At 35.1% G+C, this 19,257-nt stretch overlaps 1 protein-coding gene and 1 long non-coding RNA gene across 2 annotated transcripts; one reads left to right on the top strand and one right to left on the bottom strand.

Annotated features, from left to right (window-relative positions):
- Positions 1–722: 722 nt before the first annotated feature.
- LOC128993533 (uncharacterized) lies at positions 723–9,909 on the top strand. Its single transcript, XR_008490765.1, has 6 exons — positions 723–932; positions 1,840–1,956; positions 4,604–4,761; positions 6,357–6,519; positions 8,820–9,010; positions 9,628–9,909. It is a non-coding gene; the product is annotated as an uncharacterized LOC128993533 (long non-coding RNA).
- A 5,734-nt stretch (positions 9,910–15,643) lies between these two features.
- On the bottom strand, positions 15,644–18,432 carry LOC129003791 (E3 SUMO-protein ligase ZBED1-like). The gene is made up of 2 exons (XM_054432096.1): positions 16,578–18,432; positions 15,644–16,017 (listed from the first exon to the last, which is right to left on the bottom strand). The coding sequence occupies exons 1-2, from the start codon at positions 18,184–18,186 to the stop codon at positions 15,644–15,646; spliced, it is 1,983 nt and encodes a 660-aa protein (XP_054288071.1). The 5' UTR covers positions 18,187–18,432.
- Positions 18,433–19,257: the final 825 nt, after the last annotated feature.

Genomic DNA, 19,257 nt, shown 5'->3' with positions numbered 1-19,257 from the left:
GCTGAATTGATTTTCAATTGATCTATTTAAATAACATTAGGTTTAACGAGTACCTAGGTTTGCTGCTACAAGGAAACTAATAAAGTGTGTGTTTTAAGTAAAATAATTATTGCTTAGTATAAAATGAATATATTTGCCAAGTTTGATCAAAAGATACCCATAAACCAGCAAACTACAACATTTTACAATATTCTCCATAAGAATAACATGGGAATTTTAAATTTACCATTTTTTTAGTTTTCTCCGTAACCAATAACCGTACAAAAACACTTTGATATACTGAATTGTTTGTTTTTTTAAGCTCTTTAAGAAGGTTTAGAGAAAAATTGGGAAATTTTGTGTTTTGAGGGTCAAAAGTGAGAAAAACCAATTTTTACCCCATAAAACCCCCCACAAAACCCTGTTCCCATGGTCCGATCATTCTGAATCGCGAACTCATTCAAGTTTATCCCGCCTTACACCTTCAAACCAAATTTCATCAAAATCGGATAAAAATTACTCAAGTTATCGTGTTCACGGACACACATATATATATATATATATATATATATATATATATATATATATATATATATATATACATATATAAAAATTTGAACGAGTGGTGTTTTTGGCCTCTGGGGACATCAAAATGAAAAAGTAAATCGGTCCCGGGCCTAAGTCTTACCATGAGACCTACGGTAATAGCTACTTCCCTATAGGGAAATTCGCTAATAATATCAAATCTTAATCACCATCATTTTGATTTCATATTTTATTTATTGCTAATGGATTTACAACAATTTTACAGTATAATTACTTGTGTATTGTGAGAAGCCATTACGACTAGCCTACATTTTAAAATTGCAATGGATCGGATCTTGCTAGATGGATTATGGAATTTGGGAAAGAAGGTTACCATACTGGCGGACTGGTACCGGAATAAAAATAAGGTTAGCCTAGTTCATACTTTATTTAGGCTTAGGCCTATCTAGGTTTTTTAGTGTGGCTTTGTCTAGGCTTAACTTACTGCCATTACGGTTGCTATGTTTAGCAAACCACTAGGCCAGCATTACACCCATTAAACCTAACCTTATTGATAAGCCTAAACTGTATAGGCTAATGATTTTGAAGATAAGTTATCCCCAGCCTGATTCGTAATTGTGATTAAGAAGCTCATTATTTCTCTGTGAATTGTAAAATGTTAACCGAGATTCATTTTCATTAACATAGACAAATTAGGCCTATCCTAAGGATTAAAACACTATTAGCCTAACTTACTCTTGAAAACCACCAATTGTGTTACTAATTTTACTGAACAACATTAGGCCTAGGCTGATTGCCTTGGAACGTGTAACAAGCGATTATAAGGATCTAAAGGCTGCACTTTACTTGACGTCCTATACTCATTCGAATGAAAATATCGATCGATATATCGATTAATCGATTGCTTCATTCGATATATCGTTTGGTTAGTTAGGTAAGGTTAACCTAACCTAACTAACCAAACGATATAGGTATCGAATGAAAATATTGAATCGAAAAAACCAATCGAATGAGTGTAGGACGTCAAGTAAAGTGCAGCCGATCTAAACTTAAGCTTTACCAAACTAGGCCTATAGGAATTCAAAAATTTAGCTTGGCAAGTTAGGCCTGCTAGCAAAGCAAGTTAGCCTACGTTTATCAAAATAACTTATGTTAGCTTGTAACTTTGCCGTGTAACATTGTGTTTCTGGTCCATCAGGCATAATTGAAGGCTACTGTGTTTAATTTTTTGCAACCATTATGTTGCTTAAATCTGGAACTAGGTCAAGGCATTGTTTATTTTAGTTGCTCATTCTTTTATCTCTTTATTTTCAGACCAATGGCTAACTTACATGTGAGGTGCTGTGTCCTCATGGGCTAATTTTGAGTGGCCTAACACCAAAGCTCTTAATAACTTAACTCCATCAAAGTAGCAAGTTTGGTAGCCTAATGGTAGGTACTCATCTTATTCAGTGTCTTAAAACATAAGATCATCTTACTAAAGGCGGTTTCACACTGGCGTCCACGAACGATTTCTTCGTCCGTGGACGGATGCTAAAATAAATCGCTGCCCATGTTATTATGTTAACATGGTGGCCCATGTTATGTTCACACCACGCATTGAAACCTAACCACCATCCGCGGATGCAGAAATTCGTCCGTGGACGAATGGTGGAATCGCTCCGGGAGCGATTTTTCTAAAACGTCCGCGGACGCCCAAGCCTCGCGCATGCGCACTGAGCACCAAAGCACTTGTAGCGCAGCGCGAGCGCGGCATCTGTCACTCCCCTCAGTCTGGGTTACAACTCTAGAAATTTATAGGGATCACAAGAGACAGATAAAGCGTGGTTCGAAATTGCGACTACACTCCAAAGATAGTAAGTAGGCCCTATCCTAACCAATAAACATGTATACAAGTGTCTTGTAGGGACATAAATTACTAAAAACCTCAAATATAAAACAAATTAGGTAATGTACCGGTAGTATAAACAGACTCAGAATAAAATTATCTATATGTTAGGACAGATATCCCAGTACAACATATCTTTTGTGTAAAAAACAGTTTTTTTTTGTCTTTGTCTGCTTTTGTTTATGTTATTTTCAATAAATAATTTGAATGACTCCAGCGGTTTAACTCTGCTATGTGGCTAAAGGCAGCAAACATGTTTGTGAATAAATATTGGTTTACTATTGTAGCTTTGGTCTTTTGGTTAGTCTTTTGGTCTCTGATAATATTGGAAAATATCTTCGTCAAATATGAAAAGGCAAATCATGATTAAGTTAGGCATCAACATGAGTACGTTTATCGTACTGTATACAGTAGCCTATTATAAAAATGATTATTTATGCACCATTTATATAGCCTATATTATTTTCATAATTATTTCTTGTTGAATATCCAACATATGCATGACCAAAATGGATTTTAGCCTATACAAGGTGTCTGTAAAGTCCTTCGCCAAACTTCATAACATGGTTTATTGGGTCAAAATAAGCAAAAAACTATCCTGTGGACAAAGGTCGTATCTCGCTTCATTTACCGGCTGTCGGTACTTTTGTGTACATAAGTTCTAATAACTTTAAAACCAGTTGAAGTACCAACTTCAAACTCAGTAGTAAGTAAGGACTAACAGGTAGTTTTTTGTGGAGTGTCAAGTTTCCGTCTCTTACTATTTAAAGTGCGATTTTTGCACTTTTATACCACATTTTTATTTAGTTTTTTTTTACTAACACATTTTTACTTACAAGACTTTGAGTTAAGGAATAAACAATTTTGGGACAGTAAACAATGTGTATAAAAATTTCAACTAACATAAATGTATTTGTTGACAAACATGAGTGGACGTTTGAAACGGAGCTCGCAATGTGAAGGAGCATCCCAGCTAGCATAACTTAGCATCCCATTCATTTCATCATCATTTTATCCTTCCGCGGACGATAGCGGACGCCAGTGTGAAACCGCCTTAATTATTGCTCTACTTCTACCAGATTGTGATTTAATTTTGTGGGTATGAAAGAAAAACATTTAGTTTGAAAGAGACATAAACAATCCCAATGAGTATATCTAGTTTCAAAGCAGTTTGTCTGTTGCTCAAGTAAGAACCATGGGTCAGTAGGAACTATGGACTTATTTTGGCTGGGAAATTATGTCGTCACGGTTGAGCTCAAGCAACCATAAGTTCCTCGCTTTTCTGTCTTGCACGCAGTGGGATGATATAAGGCAAGTTTAAGCGGACCTCAGTTAGATGTAGGATAGGCTAACCTAACCTCATTTGCATTTGATATATTCTTAACCTGTACCCAACAGGCTATATTAAAACTTTGCATAAAAGTACCTAATGGAGGTAGGATTTAATTTTATTTCTTTATTATTGAATACGTAAAAACATTGAACCATTTCTTGATTGATTTCAAGATTGAATTTTTGACTGCACTAATTGCCGCATTAGTGCAATGAGTTTCGTAATTGGAGTCGAACGCTTAAGCAAAAACTGTCTCTAAAATTCAAATTGTAGGGTTGGGAATTATAAATTTCTATACCTACATGGATTTGCCATAGAGAACAAGGGCCTACGTTTTTTAGATGTTTTTGTGATGATAGCAAGCTTACCTGAATTGGAATCTAGTCCAATCTGGCACATTATATACAAAAAAATGTCACTGACAGCATTTTTGATTTTTTGAAAGAGCCGACTCTCTCTTTAACTCTTGCCTTTATTAACAATGCTATCAGACAGTGAAATATTATATTATTAGTCCACATAGTGTTATTTTTTTTGCCAAATTGGACTTTCTCCCATTCAAGAAAGCCTGCTATCTTCACAAAATATTGACAAGCTCGATAACAGAGCAAGTTATGAATTATGATCACAAATAGTTGAGCTATAGATAACCCTCACTTCATCATAGACTATCAAGACTAAGATTCTTACTATGCAGAAGCAATGATAATTGAGTATGACCTTAAAAACTGTCCAATTTGACTTAAAAATGTTCATTATACTTTGAAATAAGCTTTTAAGTCATAGGCCTATATATTATTTGGAATATTGTGTTTAAAGTATTCTAAGACCAAAGATATAACCTGTTTTATTCACAGGGTGTTGTCCGAGCCCACGCAGCACTAGGTGATGGTCTTGCACTGTTTGGAACTGGTTGTCTCCATACGTGGCCTTCTGTTGTAGAAGATGTGATCACCTGTTTCCTAGACCCAACTCCTGTTGATACTCAACAGTTGATGGACGATAGTTGCTACAGGTAAGTTAACTCTTTAAACTCCTCGTATTTTATGAGATTACTTACTAACAGACAGTATACTAGTGAATTGAGTTGCTATAAAGATTAGCTTAGGCCTTGTCTAGCCCATAAATCAATTTTTTTGTAAATTATTCCCGATTGTACTAGTAGCTTTTCGCTTTGCCTTATTAGGTACTTGAGTAGTTACAGGGTAGTATTTATGCCATGTATCCCAAGAAGAAACGTAAAGAAATTAATTAAACCATTATGATAGTTATACATTGACTTTCAACAAACATTTGTTTCATATGTGTAAGCCAGGATTTAGTTTTAAAATAAAAATAACTAGTGTACCTGTTGCTCGAATTCGAGCAATTGCGAATCATTACAGGTGTTATTTTAAAATAATTTCCGATGACTTTATAAGAGTCAACTCAAAGATTATGGAAATACTCAAGATGTACACAACAGTTAGATATAATTAAAATTGTTTGTAAATATCTTATTTTTTTTCAAAAGCTGACCTTGTTTTTTAGTGTTTTCTACAAATGCTTCCCACTCATATTCGCATTAGGTTGTCTATTAACGATTATAAATGGAAAAAAAAACATTATTTCTATTTCTTCTACTGTACTTGGTTGTGTCCTATGACTTTCCTGTTTCCATTGTTTGCAAATCGGCTCTTTCAATTATTGCTCAAGAAATGTAGCACAGTGTTAATTCAGTTTTATTTTTAGTATATCAAATTGTCCATAATTTCTCGCTTTTTTCCATTGTAATTTTTAAAATGACACCAACCAAGTATCGTCAACTACAGATGCAATACGCCAAAGAATATCGTCTACGTGCAATCTCCCAGAAGTGGTAAAAATGACAGAAACCAACCCATACATTAGATATAAGTTAACTCCATAAGAAATAATTTTAAGAGTTACTGTGATATTAGGATTTTCCACTGATTTAGTAAAAGAACATTATATTGCAAAACATAGCACGATTCAGAAGAAAACCGATTTTAAAATCAGCAAAAACCATTGCAAATACTTCATTTTGACAAATTTAGTAAATCACAATTTAAATATTAACAGCTGTTTCATTAAAAAGTAGTGTAAATGTATGCATATGGTCATGATGTAAACAAATCTGAAGAGGGGACTTTAAAGGCCTTTGGGGCAGAGCCCCAAGGGAATTTACCTTGTTTCTCTTTTGATGGCTCATCTGACTAATACCTTTCTTTAGAGACCCCTACCAAGTTTCTACAACCAGCCGTTCTCTGAAATTAGCTGTGACAAAAACCCGTTTTTCCTCCATAAGAATAACATGGGATGGGAATTTAAAGGCCACTGGGGCAGAGCCCCAAGGGAATTTACCACTTTTCTCTTTGGATGGGTCATCTACAGACCAAGACCTTTCTTTAGAGACCCCTACCGAGTTTCTACACCTCTTCTCTCAAATTAGCTGTCACAAAGAAAAACAGTTTCAAATTAATATATCTAGATAATAAATTATTTTATCAAAACCTCTGTTGGGTTAAAAACTGAGAGCTAAGTAGGCATGATATGTGTAGCAATTTATGACGTATTGTGCAACTCCAGCTGTGATGTATGTATGTCCAGGCTCCGTACCTACCCTGGGTGCTGCTGGGATTCTCAGTTCTGCTGTACAACACTATCTGGGTGGACCTTATGGGGATGATTGTTGGACATTGCTACTACTACTTAGAGGATGTCTTTTCCTACCGAAACGGAGGTCTTAGAATTATCAAACTTCTAAAATCTTGTGAGTAGCACTTATTTTCACAGTCACTGATTAATGCATGTTTTAATTCATGTATAATACAATTAATTGGACCAAGACTATATTTTGGCTGAGGGTAACTTAAATTTACTCGGTCATACAGTTAACAGAGGATACATGAAGGACAGTGTTGTAGGGTACAGGGACAACAGGTGAGACAGTTTAGCGTACAGGGCCTACTAGGATAGGGTAGGGCAGAGTAATGTAAAGGAGCTACTAATGGGGCAACCTAGGGTGAGCTAAGGCCCAGCGAAGAGATACTGTTACGCCAGTATAAGGTACAGGAGCGGCAGGTGGGGCAGTATAGCCTACAAAAGTTACAGGTGGTACAATATAGGCAACAGGGGATTGTAGGACAGCATAGGGTTACAGACATGGTACAAGCCTACTGGGTTGTTCAGGCTACTGCTACTAGTGTAAGGCACAGCAATTTACAGATAAGAGTTTTACAGGGGCTTAATAAGACAACTTAGGGTACAGGGGTTACTGCTCAGGTAGTATAGGGTACAAAAGCTGCAGGTAAAGAGGATACAGGAATACAGGGTACACAGGGGATACAGGGTAGGGCACAGGGCTACTGGTAGGGCTGTGTAGGGTACAGGGGTTAAGCAGTTTAGGTTCAGATACTCTGGGGTGGAGCAGTGTATGGTACATGAGCTACTGGTGGGCAGCATCTAGGGGGAGCTATGGGGTAGGGCAGTGTAGAGACAGAGCTGGCGTACAGAAGGAGGTTGTATAGGGTTGAAGTATAGGGCACAGTACCTGCACATGGTACAGTGTAGGGCAGGGGTCTCCAAGCTACGACCCACGGGCCTGTCCACCTCACGAACATATATCATCCGGCCCACCAAGGCCTACTAGGAAAATTATTTTTATATAATTGGTATAAATTAATGATTGTCAAAGTTGCAAAAACACACACAAGTAAATGTTTCAGTCGCGGTGATATCGTAATTGTCATTAACAACCACGGAAACACTCACGAGCATATTTTGTGGTCTCAGCAATACCGCGATCGTCTCCTGCGTTTGCGACTGCACTGTGAACATCTCTTGCGCTATTATTAAAATTTCTGTGATGATCTCCAGTGATCGTGACTTACTTATGATGGTAAATGAGAACCAATGGGATGCCGTCAATGAATTGAGATCTATTGGCTAATTGTGATCATTGTAGTCCTTGGCCCATACCGAATTCAAGTACAACTCTCGGTGCCCAGGTTGGCTGGATACCCAGATGTCCTGTTTAAGTATGTGTACAGTACACCTCTCACAGGAAAATGGAAATAACCCTGAGCGCATGGCTACCACTATCACAAGCTACATTTCTTCCTCTTAAAAATGACATATTACAATTAATTATGACTAGTAATAATAACTTACACTGTATGTAATTCGTATTTTCCGTACTAGCGTATTACGCTGGTTGGCCATTTTTTCTAAATTTCTAAAACAGCTGTTTTCATAAAATCGTACCTGTTGTGCAATCAATATTTTGTTCTAAATATCAATACCACAATGAAGATAAAATCAATGGCTATCCAGTGGTACTACCCGCAACATCCCAAGACGAAAATTACTTGAGCAGGGTAATGCAAAACAAGTCGTGTTTTGACAGTTCCCAAGTGTCAGCTGCAAAAGGCGTGCCACGCCAAAAATTAATTTGATTTCTAATCATGGTGTAATTGTTATAGACTGCTATAGGGTTTGTTTATATAATAAAATGAAAGTTCAGAATGTGATCTTTGGAATGGTATATACATCATACATCATGGTATATATTGTTAACATCAGAGTTGATTATAAGCGGTTTTTTCACCGATAAACAAATTTTGGCCCATACTAGCGTTACGCTGGTGGCCATTCTAGGCGTCACGGCCAATTGTCTCAAACCGTGCTAACGCAAAGCCAAGTATAACTGCAATAAGCATTTTATACTCATACGCCGACCCCGTACGGAGGACGGGTACTCTGCTTGTAACTATTATATAACATTTAATTTTAGATGATTTTGTAGCAGCTGATTATTAGTGTTATTATATGTTTAATTGTTTACAATCTGGAGTTCCAAAAATGTAATCTGTCTAAAATTAAATACATTAGAAGACAGAAGCTTCAATAGTTTCTTATCTTTCAGATCTTTCTCGTTGGAAGGTCCAGTAGCTAATCACTCAGCTACCTAGACAATGACAATGGAAACCAGTTGATGTAATAATTTTTAAAACATTTACTTTTGTTTTGCATAGTATAGCAATTAAGATGTTGATGTTTATAACTTTGCAGGTGTTGCATGGACTTCCTTCAAAAGTTCAAAGATCTCCAACCACACTCGGAGTTATGACAGAGTTCGTCTCATCGCAGATATGAATATTGTACAGAGTTTGTTGCAGCTGGTACAGCTTTCCTCGTTTAAGGATTTTGTCCCCTACTTTACAGCCTTTATTGGCTCTGTAATCTGTGCTGCCATGCAAGAGGTAAGCTATCATGCATTTGTTATAGCTTTAAAAGAATCAAACATTCCTTATAGAGACTAGGTTTTAAGTTTATGATGGGATTTTGACAGTGGCTTTAAAATCCTTCAAAGGATTAAGTTTTTCCTTGGTAAAACAAATAGAAATGGTTTCTGAAATATTATTTACAATTAAAAAATAATTATTAAAAAGAATCTAATTATAAAACAAGTTGTCTAAAACGTATATAAATACCTGATGATCTTGCATGAAAAAAGTTGGATTAAAATTATAATCCAGGATCCTGATAACTGAGGTAAGTATATCCCATACAAAATTGTTTGCAATTCTATTAACATTGAAAACGATTTCTGCAAATGGGATAAGAACCCAAGATTCTCTTCCCAAAAAGCTCTCTACTAGATTCAAACCCTACTTTAAATTCAAATTAATTCTGTCAAAAAAAAACACGAATCGTCCAATTGTATTTTCCGGCTGGGGAAAATGCTTACTAATAAAAGTATTTATAAATCTAAGGCCATGCTAATCCCCAATACTCCATTAATAGTGGATGATGACAAAATCCAAAATTTAGTCAATCATCTTAATTTTTTTCATGTTCTTTTATATTTCATTCACAGGCAAGTGAAAATCGAATAGACCTACTTCAGAAAACAATGGCCCAACTTTTGAGCTTCTTGGTGGAGGCAAGCCAAAATACTCCAGGTATTCCAAACTCTACATTACGGTATCTTACTTTTATTTCAATGGGGTTTTTCATTCCCATCCTGATTGTGGGATGAGAACGGGATGAAATTTGTTTTCCAGTGAATCAAGGAAATCTTAAGATGGTTTTTAGCCCTATATTGATAATGAGGTTTATTGATGAATAACATTAACTCATGTTTTTATGTTGTAATCTATAATATTTGTAATAACAAATTGTATTTGTAAATAAGGTTATTTGTTTATATCGATGCTCACTCTGCTCAATTGGCAGACATGAGGCCGCATACAATACAATACAATACAAATCATCTTTATTCATCAAGTATTTTATAGCAAATACATGAATTGCGTCACAGAAAGGAAAAGATAAGCAAAAAATTAAGTATACAAGTATCCTAAATAATAGATTACAAACATAAATCATAACATAACATATTTCTAATCATTTAAATTCCAAAATTCTTCTATTGAATATAATGATTTAGATTGCAAATAGTTTTTCAGTAGTTTTTTAAAGCTACTGTAATTATGTTCATTGAAAATATTTTTGGGTAGGCTAAATAAAATTTTTTTGCCAATGAAACTGGTTTTTTTCTCAAATAACTTCAATCTGTGTTGTTCTACATGCCTGGTGTTTCGTAAATTGTAACTGTGAAAATTTTTAGTTTCATAATCTGAACTTTTTACATGTAGAATAGTTTCAAAAATGTATAAATCATAGATGGTCATTATACCCAATTTAGAAAAATATTTTTTAACTGATTCTCTGTTTTTTATACTAAAGATAATTCTAAGAGCTTTTTCCTGTTGACGTAGAATTTTGTCTAGGTTTTTTTTTGTGGTACCACCATATAAAGCTATTCCATAAGCTATATGTGAATTTATCAAAGCAAAATAAATAGTTTTAAGAGATTCAATGCTTGAGACACGGGACATTTGTCGCAAAGCATGTAGATTTGCTGTAGATTTGTTTACCACATGTTTCACATGCTCATCCCAGGTTAAATGCTGGTCTAATATTAGACCAAGAAATTTAGTGTGCTCCACTTGATTTAATTTTGAACCATTAAGATATATATCTGGTTGTAATTTTAATCTTGATTGCCTTGTGGAGAAAGATAAAATATTAGATTTATTTGAATTTATTAGTAGATTTTTGTTATTTGTGAATTCATTTCCTAGTAATATACTAGCTGTGTGCCCGTTCTACGTACGGGGATCTTGTAGTCAGTTGATACCTTCTTATATCCAGAACAGCAGTGTTTTGCATGTTAAGTGTGAATTTTTCCAGATGTGCAGGCAAAACTATTTTTGGAATACACATCCTCAATACTAATGTTAAAAGGTCACAAAACAGGTGTTGTGTGCAATACCTATTAAACTCATAGCTCAATAATGCCATCAACTTCTACCCAAGCCGGACACCGTTTATTTAAGGTGGGCGCCTCCTGCCAGCTAAGCCACACATTATTGAGCTTAGTATGGATAGCCAAGTGTGGGATTTGAACCCACACATGTAGAAAGACCTCAACGCTACAATCGACAGTGTAACCCCGACTGTGCTACCATGCCACCATTGGCCGATTTCAAGAAGTGCCACTCTAAGCACAATAGCGCTTGCAGGTGAGATTCAAAAAACTAACACCTTGAGCTATACTCAAGCTTAGGTTTTAAAAGGTTGATTTACTGTTTCTTTGAGAGTCTTGCTATTTAGTGGTTGCCATGGTACATTATTTTTAAACTAACGCTTATAAGTTATATGTTTAAAATTAATTAAAGTGTGTTTGTAATAACTCTCGTTTAAATTAAGGCGTGTTGCCACCAAGAAGAAATTAAGAAACCCATTATGATATGTGTACATGGAATTTCTACAAACATTTGTGTCATATTTGGATTTAGTTTAAAATAACATAATAAGATATTTTTATCAAAAACTCTAGAGAATTAAACTGAGAGCTAAGTAGTCCTGATATGACGACCAATTCAGCATGTATTGTGCAAATCCAGCTGTGATGTATGTATGTCCAGGCTCCGTACCTACCCTGGGTGCTGCTGAGATTCTCAGTTCTGCTGGACAATCTGTGGACCTCATGGGGATGATTGTCGGGTGATGCTATTCCTTCTTAGGGATGTCTTGCCCCACCAGAACGGAGGATTTAGAATTCTCAAGACCCCTCAGATCTTGTGAGTAGCACTTCACATTTACTACCTACTTGATGTAGGTTGATTAAAATTAAACGTGTGACATTAGACTGAGACGATTTTTGGGCTGAATGTACTTTAAATTTACTCACTTATACAGTTTTCCAGTTAAAGGGGCTACAGGTAGGACAGTGTAGGGTAAAGCGGTTACAGGTTAGGGTAGTATCGAGTGGGCGAGCAGGGCTGGGCAGACACAGAATGCGCTAGTGACTAAATTTATAATTCTAAAAATTCTATTTCCTACCTTATTTTTGTTGCTGGCCAAGTTGATGGGTCATAACAGTTGATATAGCTCACAATAAGTCCTTCCATTAGTTTGAATTAGAAAAAAAGATTGTGTATTTGACAGAAATCAGCAGTTGAGATCAGCACAATCTGTCGGTGGCTCACATCAACTACAACAATTTTGGTAAAAGAACTGGCTACAAATTTTAACATGGGGATGGAATGTCTAGTTGTATTAATAGTCAAAGGTACAGCATAGTAGGTTAGTTACATGAGTAATGGGTTAGATTTTACTGTTTTTGGAAATTTGGAAATTTTATAATTTATTTTATGTAATTTGGTTTTTTGCCAGTCTTTATGGGGATGTATCAGTAATTTTCCATAGACCAGTATTTTTTAACCTCTGCAACCTAAACGTTAGCAGGCAGCGAATCCCGCCAAAATTCAGCAGTCAGCTGTGACATAGCCTCACTTTCAAGCCAAGTCTGGTCAAACATACTACCTTACGGAATTTGCATACGGGAGGGACTCTGGCTAATGGTGTGGTGACGTCATGTGGCTAATGTCTTCTCTTGAGGCAACACGATTACCCTAAAGAGACGATGTGATTCCAGCGGCGTTTGTGGCATAGTTGATAGCGTTTCGGTCTGGTGTTCAGGAGGTCTCCAGTTCGAAACCAGCCGGGGACATTTACTTTTTGTCAAAGATTTTGCTTTGAATGTGACTACTTCTTAAACTGTACATCTTTTGTTAGAATTTGATGCATTTATAATTTTATTTATGAACAGAAAGTTTTTTTTAAGTAAACCTTTTTTTGATTTTTATCTTAATCTTTTTTATATTATCAGCAAGTTTGGTTGGTTAGGTTAGGTTATGACAGTTTATAATTTTATAATACTAAATTTTAAAATTAATTTTATAATTAAAGATTAGCCTATAAGTAAACATTCATTTGATTTTTTTGTTATATATTTTGTTATATTATCAGCAAGATTGGTTGGTTAGGTTAGGTTATGACAGTTTAATTTTATGATTAAAAAGTTGATTTTATAACTAAAAATTATAAATTTAATTAAAATTTTTTCAACTTAGCGGTTCTAGTGGCGAACGCTGACACTAATAGAAATGTTAGCCATAGTCCCTCCCGTGTGCCCCACTGACTGACCTTACTGCAATTTAAACTAACTTTTCTGTATTTACCCTAAAATAACCTCATCCACGATTAGGTTTAGTCAGAACAACTGTTTATGTTAAAATCATATTTTATTGACACCAGTTTTATACAATTGATAATTTAGTGTGACCACACGGCTGTAGAGGTATTTGGAGTGGACAAATCATGAAGTTCTCGGTTGGGTTGAATCCTGGATGTTGTTAAGTAGTCCAACCGCTCCGATGTTTGTCAAAGTTTCTAGGGGTGGGCGAGTAGTGATTTTTCAATTCGAGTCGAGTCGAGTCGAGTATTTGAGTAAAAAATCGAGTATCGAGTCGAGTCGAGTAGTTGCGCGTAATATGGGCTTAGGCCTGATGAGGTTAGTTTTTAATGGCTTCATTCATTTAAGTATACACAAAAACATTGTTATTAAATGTTTGCCTACTTGTAGGCTGCTGCATTAAATATACATATCATGAGTTATAGTGTTTTATTTATGCTTACCTTTTCTTCCTCCTTACAAACACGAAACATGATAATTAACCTTTAAGAAACTGTAAGAACAATTATATATATAAATGAAAGAGAACTTCATAAAAAAAACTTATCCTAAATTTAAAATAATTATATGCAAAGGGTATTAAAATAACTTGGATTACTCATTTTAGTTAGATAATTGTACTTTAATGAATGAAAACTGGAGGAACAGTTATTTAAAAGAAAAACATGTTGATAAGTCACTAAACAATACAACCCTATTCTTTAAAACATAACATAAAAGGTTAAATCCAAAACTTAAAGAAATAATACTTCTGGAGCCAGAACATTGTAATAAACACACAACACACAGCCTACATATAAACTAGATTGTCACATGATGACCATAAGATCACAAAAAATCACAATCTGAAACTTATGACACAAAACAACAATTAATTGTTAGACTCTATAATGAATATCAGCATTAATAAATAATGGAAACTACACCACAAAAATACAAATGAAAAATTGTCCTGTTGAACAGTACGGCAAGTTAAAAAGAAAAATGTTAATGAGAAATTACTCAATAATACAACCATATTCTTTAACATAACATAAAAGGTAAAATGTGATAGCCTAACTTAAAAGACAACAAAAACCAAAACATTGTAATAAAATAAACACACATACACCCACAGCCCACAGCCTACATAAAAACTAGATTTGACACAAAAACATAAAATTACAAAAATATCACACTCTTATACTTAAAGAAAAACATTTCAAAAATATCACACAAAATAAGAATTGGTAGACTGAGACTCTATCATGAATATCAGCACAAATCAAATAAAATATTATACAAATAGAAATAAGAGTGACGCCAAAAATAATGTTTTGGGGGTTTTCATGTCATTACTGCTGCTTGGTGTGTAGGCAATAACCAATAATCAACATGGGGTGTCAAAATTAAAATCATAAGCAAAATAATAAACTAAAAAAAGATAACCAAAAACAATAACATACCGACCAAGTTCTTAAATAAGGATAAAGGATGATAAGTTGATAATTAATTAGGACATACAAAGAAATAAAATAATCCAACAGTAGGTTACATCTGAATATAGAGTACAATTACAATGAAAATAACAAGGATAAAGTATAAAAAATATAATATACAAAAACACAGTCAAAATCTGAAACAGCTCAATCGACTAGATAATTGGGAAAAAAGGATCTATATACTAAAGTCTATTTCATCATCATAGTCTCATGATGGTTTGTATCAGTTCAGTCTTTTCCGTCAGTCTCACGTTAAGTTATTATTAGCCTACCAAGAATAAGATGTAGGCCTAACTCAATGATACATTACCAAAAATATTTAATAATGGTTTGTATCAGTTCAGTCTTTTCCGTCAGTCTCACGTTAAGTTATTATTAGCCTACCAAGAATAAGATGTAGGCCTAACTCAATGATACATTACCAAAAATATTTAATAAAATATCAAATGCAAATAAAGTTTTTTTAGAATAATAATAACAACAAAAGGACGTAAAAATTACAAATAAAATAGCCAATAGGCTAAATCTGACAAGGTACAACAACAAAGGAAAATCAATAATGATTTGATTATGCTAATGAAATAATGCTAAAAATTGCTAAATGGTAAATATAAAAAAGAACAGATATGTATAATTAGAAACATCTCAAATAAAATAAAATTATTGCACAAAAAGTAGGCCAAATAAATAGGCTGGTTTCATCAAGTATCAATCTCAATTTGGTGTTCTATAAGTCTCAAGTTGGACCAAGGTAAGAAATTAAAAGACTCCTACATAGGCCTAAAATATGAGATTGAGATTAAAAATTATTTTAGATTTTGATGTAAGAACACAAGTTCCTTTACATGTTCAACTGTCAGGGACTCCCTTCTTACATTGACAACGTTCCCTGCAGAGGAGAACACCCTCTCACTCTCCACCTCCGTAGCTGGGATTCCTAGGTACTTTCTAGCCAAGGGTGCAATATAGTGGTATTTATGCTGGTTGTTCTTCCACCACTCAAGAGTGTCTTCTTGTGGGGAGATCCTTGGTCCGTTGAAAAAAACATCAAGTTCAGACAAACACAGCGAATGATCCATTGCAGTCTCAGTCTCTTCGACTACTGTTGAACTTGATTGACTTGATGCTAGGATTTCAAAGTTCTTCCAAAAATCAGTGACATTACTGCTCCCAGGTTTGTCTGAAACCATGGTAAACATTGATTGATTAATAATTATTCATTGAAACCAAAAATAAAAATTATTTTGTTTATACAGAAACATGATTGATTATTGTGCAGTTTTCTTCCATGGATTCAACGATGAAGCAAGTGGACAAATGGTTTAGCGTCCAGTCCATTGACTACGGTATTCTTTGCCCTAAAAGTCCAAGACTATAGGCTACTAAAGTTTAATTTTTATACTAGCTATCAAATTTTAATTTAGAGATACAAGGAAGAACACAACACGAACACACATACACAAGGTGTGTAAATAAATTACCAAATGTTTGTCAACAAAATTACTCATTGTTAACGGGCTAGACCGATTTAGTATTTTATTTTTACAACCTTTACTTAATTTACTTCGTAAAAATTTCTAAAAAAAAAAAAAAACTTCAATGTAGATAACAGATCAAAAGTTTTAGAATTTAGGTAGGTTAGCCTATTGATTAAGCTTAAGCATTTTTATTATCTGTTTAAGTAAAGCTATTTTTTATAGGCCTAGGCCTACTCAAATTAATCATCCTAGTAATATTTACCTATTTCCGGTGTTTGACTCTGTTGAACCTCTGTCGTCTTTGTCTGCTTTTCATAGGAAGATATGGCTTCACTCACAAACCTATCTTTCAAAAGTGATTTCTCATGTGGTTTGAGCAAAACACATTTAAAATGGGGATCAACTGCCATACACGCTTTGTAGAGGTTATCTGATTTTACATGGGAAAACCTAGTCTTCATGGATAACAGTAAATTCCTACAAAAGGTTGCACCAGGTTTCTTTTCCCGCAATCTTTTCTCCAAGATGTCTTCTATCGTTGATACCAATGGATAAACCATAGACATAGTCGGCAACTTGCTGGCTGACGCTTTAGTAGTTGCCTCGTCTAGAGGGCATAGTATGTCTATGTACTCCTCAGCCATCTTCCACTCGGTCATGGACAGGTTGTTAATGTTACTCCTTGACGATATCAATTCACCAGAAATGGCCTCTTTTTGTTGTACCAGACGACTGAGCATCTGGTACTCCGAGTTCCAACGAGTTTCGCAATCTTGAACTAACTCGACTTCTTTCTTGCCTAGATTTTTTTGATAGGAATGAAGTCTTTGTTGGGCCGATGAACTTCTCTTGTAATGGCCTACTATAGACCTGGCTGCAGACAGCATACTCATCATTCCAGTAGTATTTTTCTTTGCGTCTTTTAGTGCCAGTTGTAGTGTGTGCGCAAAACATGTTATATGTGTCCATGGCAGGAGTCTCATGGCTGCCACCATATTTGCAGCATTGTCTGTTACTGAAAATATGGGAACTGTGTCATCCTGGATCCCCCACTCGGCTGCAATCTGTTTGATTTTCTCTGCGAGCTTAGGACCATCGTGCTCACCGGGCAGATATTCATTACCTAGACAAAAACGTTTCATCTTGAATTCGTTTGACACGTAATGGAGGGTTACGGCAATAAAGGGATCGTTACTTCTTGATGTCCATAAATCTGCTGTAAAACTTAGTGACATGACATTGGTGAGATCATTTTCGATTTCTTTAGAAATATTTAGCCTGGTCGTTTCATAAAGTTCGGGTATTACCCTTCTTGAAAAAGTATTTCTGGAAGGCAGTTTATATTTCGGAGAGGCTTCCTTAAGCACATCAACAAGCCCTTCCTCCTCTACCAGGGAATATGGGTGGAGATTCTTGGCCATCCATATACCTATCTTGTTTGTTAATGATTTTGCCTTAGGATGGTCAGATGGCCAAGTCGTTTGCATGTCCAGGCATTGCCCTAAGGTTTGCTGTTTTTTGTCATCCTTTTTCGTCTTTTTTTGCTTCGACAATTCGTCCTTTTTTGATTGTTCTTTTTTAAAATTATCTGCCTGGTTTTTGTGTTTTGCAATCAAGTGCCTCTGTAGGCTTGTTGTACTGCCCGTCTTTATGCCTATTCTGGCTTGGCATATGTTGCAAATAGCCTTACTGGAATCCTTGTCATCCTTATGGAAATATTTCCAAATTGGCGTCTTATTTTTAATATTAAACAAAAGCCCAGAAGTCCCACTGGTACTACCTCCATCTTGCGTTTCCGCAGAGCCTACTGTAGGCCTACTGCCCTGAGCTTCAAGGTTAGGCAAACCAGGATCATCCTCGTCTTCACTCATTGCACAGCCCTAAGTCACTCGTCACTTAAATTGAAGTATTACTTAAAAACTTAAAGTGAACCAAAACGAAGTAGACGTTATCTAAAAAATAAAATCCAACGTCAATATCTTAATTGAACTAACGTTTTATTCTACCCTAGTTTCTATGACATTTACTTATTTCACCACTCTCTGTGGTAATATTTAAATGAATTCAACTTTATACTGCAGTTATTCACCAGTTTCAACACCACAAACAGAGTCAGATCTACAACACTCTACAAACAAACAGTTCACTTTCTACTAAACAAAATTAATTTTATAAATTACAAGTTTCAAATTCCATCTCTCCATTGTTCCATGTTTTCATTCTTGCGTCATCTTCCTATTTGCTCCGCTTGGCGCTTAGTCAGTCTGCTCAGTGTATCCACACGACCAAAAAAATAATCCTGCTTACTGGGTCGAGAAATCCCGTTTTATCCCGCTTTTAAATTCGTGAAAAATCCCGTTTTATCCCGCATGATTTTTTTGGTACAATACCTAGTATTAAACTTTACGTATCATTTTTATAAGTTGTTTAAACATCACTATTATATTTTGCTACAGTATTTAAACAATTTGAGTTACTTTTTCTCTAAAATTGAGTAGAAAAAAAAATGAAAATAGTCGTCACAGCCGAAAATCCCGTTTTATCCCGCATCCCGTTTTAATCCCGCTCATGGTCTAAAAATCCCGTTTTCGGGATAATAATCCCGCGAATGGAAACACTGAGTCTGCTACGCTTTTGCTTTGTTTTTCTCAATGCACCAAACAGCTGTTTGCAGTGCTGCTGACGTTGCCATATTTATTTATCAATACACCATTAAGGTCGGCAAAATTGTCGTAAAATATCTATTAACTTTTTCATTTGTTAACAAAAAAATTACTAATGTAAATCATATTTATTTAACTCATTAGAAAATGTGTAGTTAATTTGGGAAAGTAAATACTGTATATTAAGTTGCAGTTAATTTATTGTATAAGTACAAAAATTATCGTCCATCTGGCAACACTGTGTAACTAAACGTTCTGTCTAAGACTAGACCAAATAAG

The sequence above is a fragment of the Macrosteles quadrilineatus genome, unplaced genomic scaffold (genome assembly GCF_028750875.1).
Source record: "Macrosteles quadrilineatus isolate MER2022 unplaced genomic scaffold, UCM_ALF_1.0 Scaffold_1__1_contigs__length_201487025, whole genome shotgun sequence".
NCBI lineage: Eukaryota > Metazoa > Arthropoda > Insecta > Hemiptera > Cicadellidae > Macrosteles > Macrosteles quadrilineatus.
The sequence above is the reverse complement of the archived record's forward strand: the minus strand, read 5'-3'. Positions and strand labels throughout refer to the sequence as shown.